Source organism: Salvelinus alpinus, chromosome 5, assembly GCF_045679555.1.
Source record: "Salvelinus alpinus chromosome 5, SLU_Salpinus.1, whole genome shotgun sequence".
Taxonomy (NCBI): domain Eukaryota; kingdom Metazoa; phylum Chordata; class Actinopteri; order Salmoniformes; family Salmonidae; genus Salvelinus; species Salvelinus alpinus.
In genome coordinates this window covers 14,415,266-14,426,538 of record NC_092090.1, presented here as the reverse complement: position 1 = coordinate 14,426,538, position 11,273 = coordinate 14,415,266, and the positions used below count along the sequence as shown (strand labels likewise).

Genomic DNA, 11,273 nt, shown 5'->3' with positions numbered 1-11,273 from the left:
CAAATTTGAAATGTTTGGGTCCAACTGTGTCTTTGTGAGACGCAGAGCAGGTAAACGGATTATCTATGCATGTGTGGTTCCCACCGTGAAGCATGGAGAAGGAGGTGTGGTGGTGCTTTGCTGGTGACACTGTCAGAGATTTATTTAGAATTCAAGGCACACTTAACCAGCATGGCTACCACAGCATTCTGCAGCGATACACCGTCTGCGCTTAGTGGGGATATCATTTATTTTTCAAAAGGACAATGACCCAAAACTCACCTCCAGGCTGTGTAAGGGCTATTTGACCAAGGAGAGTGATGGAGTGCTGCATCAGATGACCTGGCCTCCACAATCAGCCGACCTCAACCCAATTGAGATGGTTTGGGATGAGTTGGACCGTAGAGTGAAGGAAAAGCAACCAACAAGTACTCAGCATATGTGAGAACTCCTTCAAGACTGCTGGAAAAGCATTCCAGGTGAAGCTGGGTGAGAGAATGCCAAGAGTGTGCAAAGCTGTCATCAAGGCAAAGGGTTTGAAGAATCTCAAATATAAAATATATTTTGAGTTGTTTAACACTTTTTTGGTTACAACATGATTCCATATGTATTATTCTCAGTTTTGATGTTTTCACTATTATTCTACAATGTAGAAAATAGTAAAAATAAAGAAAAACCCTTAAATGAGTTTGTGTGTCCAAACTTTTGACTGGTACTGTATATTAGAGTTGGCTTTAGGCACTTAAAGTCACAGATCTAGGATCAGTTGACCTCCACTCAATGTTAACATGAGCCACTAATATCTTACTTCAGTATTGTCTATAGCAGTTTCTTCATTAAGACTTATATTTGGCCTTAATATACACTGCTCAAAAAAATATAGGGAACACTTAAACAACACAATGTAACTCCAAGTCAATCACACTTCTGTGAAATCAAACTGTCCACTTAGGAAGCAACACTGATTGACAATAAATTTCACATGCTGTTGTGCAAATGGAATAGACAACATGTGGAAATTATAGGCAATTAGCAAGACACCCCCAATAAAGGAGTGGTTCTGCTGGTGGTGACCACAGACCACTTCTCAGTTCCTATGCTTCCTGGGTGATGTTTTGTTCACTTTTGAATGCTGGCGGTGCTTTCACTCTAGTGGTAGCATGAGACGGAGTCTACAACCCACACAAGTGGCTCAGGTAGTGCAGCTCATCCAGGATGGCACATCAATGCGAGCTGTGGCAAGGAGGTTTGCTGTGTCTGTCAGCGTAGTGTCCAGAGCATGGAGGCGCTACCAGGAGACAGGCCAGTACATCAGGAGACGTGGAGGAGGCCGTAGGAGGGCAACAACCCAGCAGCAGGACCGCTACCTCCGCCTTTGTGCAAGGAGGAGTAGGAGGAGCACTGCCAGAGCCCTGCAAAATGACCTCCAGCAGGCCACAAATGTGCATGTGTCTGCTCAAACGGTCAGAAACAGACTCCATGAGGGTGGTATGAGGGCCCGACGTCCACAGGTGGGGGTTGTGCTTAGAGCCCAACACCGTGCAGGACGTTTGGCATTTGCCAGAGAACACCAAGATTGGCAAATTTGCCACTGGCGCCCAGTGCTCTTCACAGATGAAAGCAGGTTCACACTGAGCACATGTGACAGACGTGACAGAGTCTGGAGACGCCGTGGAGAACGTTCTGCTGCCTGCAACATCCTCCAGCATGACCGGTTTGGCGGTGGGTCAGTCATGGTGTGGGGTGGCATTTCTTTGGGGGGCCGCACAGCCCTCAATGTGCTCGCCAGAGGTAGCCTGACTGCCATTAGGTACCGAGATGAGATCCTCAGACCCCTTGTGAGAACATATGCTGGTGCTGTTGGCCCTGGGTTCCTCCTAATGCAAGACAATGCTAGACCTCATGTGGCTGGAGTGTGTCAGCAGTTCCTGCAAGAGGAAGGCATTGATGCTATGGACTGGCCCGCCCGTTCCCCAGACCTGAATCCAATTGAGCACATCTGGGACATCATGTCTCGCTCCATCCACCAACGCCACACTGCACCACAGACTGTCCAGGAGTTGGCGGATGCTTTAGTCCAGGTCTGGGAGGAGATCCCTCAGGAGACCATCCGCCACCTCATCAGGAGCATGCCCAGGCGTTGTAGGAAGGTCATACAGGCACGTGGAGGCCACACACACTACTGAGCTTCATTTTGACTTGTTTTAAGGACATTACATCAAAGTTGGATCAGCCTGTATTGTGGTTTTCCACTTTAATTTTGAGTGTGACTCCAAATCCAGACCTCCATGGGTTGATAAATTTGATTTCCATTGACCATTTTTGTGTGATTTTGTTGTCATCACATTTAACTATGTAAAGAAAAAGGTATTTAAGAATATTTCATTCATTCAGATCTAGGATGTGTTATTTTAGTGTTCCCTTTATTTTTTTGAGCAGTGTATATGACTTTGTGGTTGTGGGTGGATGTCAACTGCTGGCTGGAATTCTCACTCAACTGTACCACTAATATGAACCTGTTCTACAGACTCTTGTAGACTACTATGCACTGAAAAACAGTTAATATGTTACAAATCAAAGCTTAACATTGAAATATGTGATTTCAAATGATTAAGTTAAATTCAGATAGGCATGTTATGTGCTCTCTAACACAAACATAAAATGTGTTGTTGCTGTAGACCTTTTAACAGATCTAGTTGACCTCCACAGAATGTGCACATTAGCCACTAATATCTGACTTCAGTATAGTTTATAGAGGTGTATATGTCTGTCTGTGTCTTTCAGTTTCTATTTAGACTACATCAAATATGAAGAAGCTGTGCAGCCACACCATGTTCAACATGTTACCTAATTAGCTAGCTAGCTGACAATCTGGTTTACCTGTAGCATATAAACATTTGTTGGCACAGAAAGAAAGGGGATACGAAAAATGATTGATCAAATTCCTCCTGACACTATCTGACTGGGTTAATAACTTAATATTAAGTTAATATGGACCCATTGTCTTAGACTTGAACTCTTGGACCAAACAGTGGGACTCTGATTTCAGCCATAGGGACTTGTGACTCGACTCCTGACTCCAACATTGGTGACTTTGACTCAACTCAGAGTAGCCATAGGGTCTTGTGAATTGACTCGGACTTATGCTTTTGTGACTCAACTACAACACTGCTGCCATTACATGGCTACTACTACTGCTTCAACTACCAATTCTAGCAAGTTGTACCCCAGGTTGGGTACACTTTTCTGCTGCTCCCTCAAAAGCATTAAGCAGACATTTTGATTATACCTCCCTCCCCATAACTCTCTGTTGGGGTGAGGCTTTCTACAAATATACGCAGCAAGAGGATTACAACAGCTAACACAGGAAGCTGAAATCCTGGGGTCTGCCTTATGTTCCCTCAGTTCTACCCCAGTTTGAAAATGTGCTTTTCATCCATGACCAGGCCATGTTTCGGCCATTTTGCCGCACTAGGCAAGTCTGCAATAGACCTTCTCCTACCCGGAAAAGAAATAGGCCTATAGTGTACAATGTTGGCCTATAATGTCATTTTATAACTAGGCCTAACATTTGATAGCCTACCATTTGTAAAACATGCAGTTGCGTTGGCTTTATTAACCCAGTCCTGATTCCTGACAAAGGCTTATAGGGACTTGTCCTTTAAGATATGAACATCAGCTACTCATCAGCTACCCAATGTTATTATGAGTTTTCTTGAGGCTTTTTGCAAAGAGATCAATGCTGATGTAAAGGCCTACGTCTTCACAGCAGTACAAACCTGAAATCACGTATTATCATTACATTTTATTCCACATTGTGAAACCAGGGATCTAGTGGAAGATAAATGCAAATATGATTAAAAAAAGGCCTGTTATAAGAGAGAAAGAGAGATTGTGGGAGTAGCTGAGTGCCTATAGTGAGAGATGGCTGTTAATATCAGTAGGCTGTTTGAGTGGTCTGTGGGCAGGTAATTAATCTGATTGCTGATGGGTTAGGTTGCTAGATCAAATCTTAACCTGCCATAAGCTACTTTTGTGTCAGCAAGTCTCCCCAGTGAAAAATGTACATATCCACCACTCCATCTTTCATGTACAGACCATTCAAGTAGCTGCACTTACCACCTCACTGATACTGATTGTGTAAGCTACAAACCCAAATTGTCTAAGGAAATGTGGCTAACAGTAATAACATTGCAGACATATTCAGAAATCTGGGCTGATGGAATCATTGTTATGCATATCTACTGGCCATAATTTCCGCTTGAGGTCCTGCCCCTCCCCCACTGCAAAGTGCACAACAGTACCAAACTATCAAAGGTTTTATAGGTCAACACAGTCCCCCCCCTCCCCCGTCCTTTGTATATTATTTATATATACTTGTGTTCCCATATGTACTTCCTGTATTTATGTGTTGTTAATAAAAATATTATATAATAATAAAAGATACACAGTTCCCCCTCCCCCATGTTGCAGCATAAATCTCTGCTCAAGGTTGCCATGTACACTATTTGTGGTTTATTGATGTACTTTTAAAACTTTGTGGCAGGTGAAAGGTTTTGGTCGCTAGGTGGAAGTTGTTATACTACTTCTATATTGCAACGTTACCAACATGGCATTTAAAAAAAATCATTAATTTCCCTGTATTCTGCTAAAATTGTGCTAGTGAAGGTGGGTTTTGAAGGCTGGTTTTGAGCAGACTCCTAGAAATTTGAAATTGACCTGGCAAACCTGTCCCTGCCTGAGCGTGATCACCACTGAAGTAGCTGTGCAGCACGTGTTTTAAGGAAGAGGAGGATGGTTGCAGATGTTTGCATTCATGCAAGAAGGTAAGCTATTAACTAAACTGTTAACCAATATTTTAGCTAAAATTGTATTTGGTGTATTGACAAGCAATGCATGTTCTCGTTGTCTTTATTTTTAATGAATTAATGTCAGTCATGTATGTCTTTCGGTGGAATCCAACATGCATATACTGCGTCATGACATTGAAATTGGCAGGTTTATCCAAACAATTCATTAATGTGCAATTGTTACTTTGCATGTTTCTACCTTATAGTTATTTGTGGCTTGCTAACGGTTAGTGTGCTAGCTAACTGTTAGCGTGCTAGCTAACGGTTAGCATGCTACCCATGCTAGTTAAAAAAAGAAATATGCTAGCTATGGTTGCAAGCTAGCTAATAAGTTTAGCATAATTGGTAAACGTGTCTATGATTTAGAATACATGATTGTGGTTAACACAATGTTACATGCATTGGAAAATAATATTGCTATAGTGTAACAAGCTAGCAAGAAAAGCCAGTTCCTTTTCATCTGTTTTGTCAAGTCATAAGCCTGTATGTGTGTTAAAATATTTAAACCCCCTCATTAAATTAATGTATTGAAGTTGCGCCCGTTTTTTATAGCCCTTTCTTACCCAAATACCGTTTTTTACATTGAAATAATTCAGATGAAAATAAGAAATATGTTAAACTAATTAAGAAATAAGTGACCAGATTTTTTTTATTGAAAACCATGGACATTAGTTTGGGTGGGGGGAGGGGCGTGGTGGGGTTCCTAGTTCTTTTTTTTTTGCACATAAAAGAGTGAAACACCACAACAAGTATAAGGGTTGTGGAAAGTGTCCATTTTGGTAGGACTGTGACAATTCACTGTCTTGAAAAAATATATACATATACTGGCAGATTCTTTAACCAAATCCCTATTTCTTACACACATTTTTTAAGATCGAAAACATAATGGAAGATAAGAGTCCAGGAACCTACAAAGTAACCAATGCGGTATGTTTTCTGATTTGCCTAGTATTTAGAGTACGCTTGCCTTGCTTTAGCCAAACCACTCATACTGATTCTCTTTTAGTCCATCCATAAAAGCAGATTCAGCTTTAGTTGCATGCAGGAACTTGCATAATGTGCTTCTGTTATGCTTATACTTGCTTTTTTACCTTGAAAGTAGTTTTAAAAAAACAGAAATTGTAATAGATGTTTGTTGGACCTCTATTAGTCAATGATAACAGCCCCTCTATTAGTCAATGATAACAGTCATTGGTGTCCCCCAGCCCCTCTATTAGTCAATGATAACAGTCATTGGTGTCCCCCAGCCCATCCCCTGTTGTGTGCCGAGCAATCTTGTCATTCTATTAAGTCTCAACGTTTCTTTTTGTCTTCCTTTACAAAGGCACTGCAGAGGCTAAGAAGGCGCATGGAAAATCTAAAGAAGCATAGTTCAACTTGTGAGGCCAGATTTGAAAAGGAAAAGATAAATCCCGAAGCGCAGGTTTGTCAGTTGTTTAGAATGAGGATACTGGGGATGGTTGAATCGTTATCATATCCTATTGCCTAATTTGCACATGACTAATATCATTTTATTGTATCCTTAGATGTCAGACACCGAGGCTGCCAGTACCTCTGAGGCTGCCAGTACCTCTGAGGCTGCCAGTACCTCTGAGGCTGCCAGTACCTCTGAGGCTGCCAGTACTTCTGGGTCGATAGTCAATGTGTTGGATGATGCACCACCGTTGATCAGAACAGACAGTATATACGTAAGTTAAAGTGTCATTCAACACCAGCACATACTGTAAGTTCTTGTGAATCAGCTTTGTAAATCAAAGATGGGCAAGTCTGCACTTTCATCCCATATTCATAGTATTATAACATAAACAAGTAGAGGAGCACAGTCGTAACTAATCAAAATGTGCCGGTGTCCAAATACTTTGTAATCTGTCTAGTTATCCAATATAATTTTTTTCTTCAATACAGTTGACCAAAGCTATGCTTGGATACAAGACTGATGACTCAATAACCAGCATTGACAACAGTGAAGGTGATTATGTCCCAGGGCCATCAGAATCATCAGAGGAAGACAATTCTGATGATTTTTCAGAACCAAAGACAAGGGTGGACAGCAGTAAACACGTTGATTTAGTCTCAGAGGGAGACAGTTCAGATAAAATAGCAGGAGTCAAGAGAAGGAATCACTACAAGAAGACTAGCAAGAGATGCAGAAGTTCCTCAGAAGAAAACAGCTCAAATGAAGAAACAGAACTCAAGAGAAAGAATCAATATGCAAATACTTATAAGAGATGTACTAGTTCCCCAATGTCAAACACTAGCAGTGAATCATTGCTTGTAATGAATGTCTCAGAATTAGATGGATCCAAAAAGTACCACCAAAAAAAGCACTTCTGTCTGTTTTGCGAGCAACCGCAATCCAAAATTGCCCGTCATTTACAACGTAAACATGGGGATGAAATAGAAGTAGCTACTGCACTTCGGTTTGCAAAGAGCTCAAAAGCTAGGAGACTTCAGCTGAATCTTCTTCGCAAGAAGGGGAATCGGGCACACAACATTCAGGCACTTAAAGAAGGAAAGGGGGTTTTGGTACCATGTAAACAAACAAGTAATGACAAGACCAATCACCAGGACTATCAGCATTGTTTTGCCTGCCATGGGCTCTTTAAACGCAAATCTATGTGGAGGCATGTGGCAAGGTGCACACTAGCACAACACGTTCGAAAGGAGATGCCTGGCAAAACCAGAATACAGGCGCTCTGTGCTAATGCTCAACCGGTTGCTAAAGGAGTGAGTGAAAAGGTATGGAAACTTGTGAGTAACATGGCTCAAGATGATGTAGCCCATGCAGTAAAACAAGACAGATACATCTTGGCATTGGGTGAAAAAATGTACAACAAGAAAGGGGAGAACCCCTCACAACACCAGCACATTCGTCAAACTTTGCGAGAACTAGGGAGACTTGTGATTAAAGGTAGAAAGGTGACACCACTGAAAAAGATGAAGGATTATATCAACCCAAAACACTTCCAACACATCATAAAAGCTGTCAAAGAAGTGACTGGCTATGATGAAAAGACAAACAAATTCGAAAAAGCAACCCTGGCGACAAAGCTTGGGCAAAGCATCCAGAAAATTGCAGACATCATGGAGGGTGAAGCTCTTATTACCCAGAATGAAGAAAAGTTGAAGCTTGTCCGAGACTTCCAAGGCATCTACCGTCTTCGCTGGAATGAAATGATCTCTTCTGCTGCATATCGTACACTTGAACAGAAGAAATGGAACGCACCGCAGCTTATTCCATTAGCAGATGACGTTAAAAAAATACACATGTACTTAGATGAAAAGCAGAAACAATACTACAACCAACTGTGCGATGAGAAAACCTTAGGAAAATGGAGCAATCTAGCAAAAGTGATACTGGCTCAGATGATTATCTTCAACAGGAAAAGAGAGGGAGAGGTGTCAAAGATGTCTGTGGCAACATTTCACTCCAGGGACAAATCCCCACTTAACAAAGATGTTGCAGTGGCGCTAACAGAGGTTGAGAGACTACTCTGTGCGCATTTTGAACGCATTGAAACCTGTGGGAAGCGTGGCAGGAAGGTGCCTGTAATCCTTACTCCAGTGATGGTGGAATCTTTAGAGCTGCTTATCAAAGAGCGGTGCTCATGTGGAGTGAGCGAAGGAAATATCTACTTATTTGCCAGGCCAGGATATGATACACATTTTCGGGGGAATGACTGCATCCGCGCCTATGCCAAACAATGTGGTGCCAAGTTACCTGAAGCATTGTCATCAACTAAACTACGAAAACAGGTTGCCACCCTCTCCAGAGTGTTAAATCTCAATGATACAGAACAGGACCAGTTTGCTGACTTCTTGGGTCACGACATTCGGATTCATCGAAAGTTCTACCGTCTTCCAGAGGGAACGCTTCAGTTGGCCAAAATAAGTAAAATACTGATGGCATGTGAACAGGGCAGATTGGCAGAGTTCAAGGGGAAAAGTCTGGATCAAATAACCATCAGTCCCAGTGGTAAGTTTACCCCCAGTGTTTAGTTTAATGGCAAAAAGTTTACACTGACAATAAAAACAAAGGTTTTGTTTTGCGCAGATTTAGCTTGCCTCAATTTAGCATTCTTCTTTTGGCCATCTTTTAGAAAAAAGCATGGCTGAAAATAATGAGGCTGCAGACTCTTGTTCATCAGAGAACGACTCTGAGAGAGAGGAGTCATCTGAAAAATCCTATGAAGAAAATCTGACCGGTATGCCTATACCTTACATAGATATGGACGTATTCTTAATTACAATGTCCTTTTCGAAAAATACATGTTTTCCACTGATGTTTTCCAGGAGAGATGTCAGCGATTCGGGCCAAACAGCCAATGACTAAGGGAAAGCTGGGACAAAAGAGAGGCTCACATGGTTAGACTGTTTCCTGCTGTCTTCAGTCAGTGCATTTTCACTCTGGCAAAAAATGCTGACTCTAATTTCTTGTGCACTGATTTAACTTGCTGCAATTTGCTTTTGTTTTTATTGTCTTTTACAAACTGTTATGTCTGAAGAAATTGATGCTGCAGCCACTGATTGTGCATCAGAGAACGACTCTGAGAGAGAGGAGTCGTCTGAAAAATCCTATGAAGAAAATCTGACCGGTATGCCTATACCTTACATAGATATGGACGTATTCTTAATTACAATGTCCTTTTCGAAAAATACATGTTTTCCACTGATGTTTTCCAGGAGAGATGTCAGCGATTCGGGCCAAACAGCCAATCACCAAGGGAAAGCTGGGACAAAAGAGAGGCTCACATGGTTAGACTGTTTCCTGCTGTCTTCAGTCAGTGCATTTTCATTCTGTAGTGTCAACGTATAGTACAGTGCTGGTCCAGATCAATCCTGTCTTCATCAGTTGGTGTATTTCCAACCATGCCAGTACAGAACGGATTAGTTTGGATTGGACACAAGTCAAGACGTTAGATCTGAACTAGTGTGTCAGGATAGATGATAACACAGAAGGATTACCACACTTTACATTGTTTTTCCTGGGGGAGGGAACTTAATTTAATAAGTATTGCTTTTATTAGAAGGTTTACATTGCAAACAATTTGATGGGCTTAGATTCCATACAGATTGAGTCTGCCTTGATGTCAGCATTGCACATTCTTCTCTCACATCCTTATCTATGTAGTTATTTAGTTGGGATTGTTAGTTTAACCTCAACACACTTTGCAGAAACAGCTGCAACCTTGTAGAGTTAATACAGAGATGAACACATACTGTATTGTACTCAACCTTTATTTAATGTAGTCATTCATAATGTCATCTCTTTCCAAAGGTGCCAAAGGAACAAAAAGGTTTTGGTCGACAATAGAGGTGGATGCAGTTGAAGATTCCTTGATGAATTTTATCCGAATGGGAAAAACGCCTGGAAAACAAGACTGTGAGAAATGCATTGCTGCTTCTGGCCAAGCGCTAGTAAACAGGGACTGGAGAGCAGTAAAGTTCTATGTACACAACAGAATAGTTGCAGATCAGAGAAAATAAGTGTATAAGATGCTTCTATCTTGGTGTACCTCTGAGGATTTAATGGGACTTACTTGACTTAAGCTCATAGGCAGTTAATGAATGTCCTCCATCTCACTCTGTTTGGGGGAAGTTTTCCCAGGTGGGTTGTTCACTTTTGGAGTGATTAAGGTCTCAAGAATACAAAGCCTGCTGACTTTGAATGTTACAGAAAAATAAAAAACATTTTTCTAAACTATTAATCTGTTACTTGGATATAATGACTCTATTACTGAAATGGTTGTTCCAGTTTAAATACTTTACAGAAGAACTACACTACAGTAGAACTACACTACAGTAGAACTACACTACAGCCGTTGAGTTGCCATCCGTGTTGCATCATTGTGGCATTCTACATGCAATATTTTCAGTCATAAAATAGAATGAATGCATCAAATATCGATGTAATAAATGTATCACTAGTCACTTAAACAATGCCACTTTATATAATGTTTACATACCCTACATTACTCATCTCATATGTATATACTGTCCTCTATACCATCTACTGCATCTTGCCTATGCCGTTCAGCCATCGCTCATTCATATATTTATATGTACATATTCTTATTCATTCCTTTACACTTGTGTGTAAAAGGTAGTTGTGAAATTGTTACATTACTTGTTAGATATTACTGCACGGTCGGAACTAGAAGCACAAGCAATGCGCTACACTCGCATTAACGTCTGCTAACCATGTGTATTTGACCGATTTGATTTGATTTGATTTGCAATGTGCGGTCTCAAGTAGGTGGTAAAATTACAAGTGATCTTTTTTCAAGATGTCGGCAACTTTCGGTGATTTCCTCATATTAGATTTTTTTTCTAGCTCATGAGTGTAATTTCTGTGATTCTATGATGTCTGGAAAGCAGGGTCCTAAAAAGGTATGTAAATGTGAGGAGTCCTAAATTGGTTAGAAATGCAAGACTGTAACTGAG

General features: G+C 41.0%; 1 protein-coding gene across 3 annotated transcripts; it reads left to right on the top strand.

Moving 5' to 3' along the window:
* Positions 1–4,435: 4,435 nt before the first annotated feature.
* On the top strand, positions 4,436–10,537 carry LOC139575590 (uncharacterized). Of its 3 annotated transcripts, XM_071400707.1 has the most exons (10): positions 4,436–4,805; positions 5,703–5,756; positions 6,154–6,252; positions 6,356–6,517; positions 6,735–8,805; positions 8,930–9,034; positions 9,123–9,194; positions 9,335–9,424; positions 9,513–9,584; positions 10,108–10,537. In XM_071400707.1, the coding sequence occupies exons 2-10, from the start codon at positions 5,715–5,717 to the stop codon at positions 10,314–10,316; spliced, it is 2,922 nt and encodes a 973-aa protein (XP_071256808.1). In that variant the 5' UTR covers positions 4,436–4,805; positions 5,703–5,714; the 3' UTR covers positions 10,317–10,537. The 3 variants fall into 3 exon arrangements, with proteins under 3 accessions (XP_071256808.1, XP_071256809.1, XP_071256807.1); XM_071400708.1 differs by lacking the exon at positions 4,436–4,805 and having other exon boundaries at positions 4,993–5,756; XM_071400706.1 differs by lacking the exon at positions 4,436–4,805 and having other exon boundaries at positions 5,004–6,252.
* The last annotated feature ends 736 nt before the right edge of the window (positions 10,538–11,273 follow it).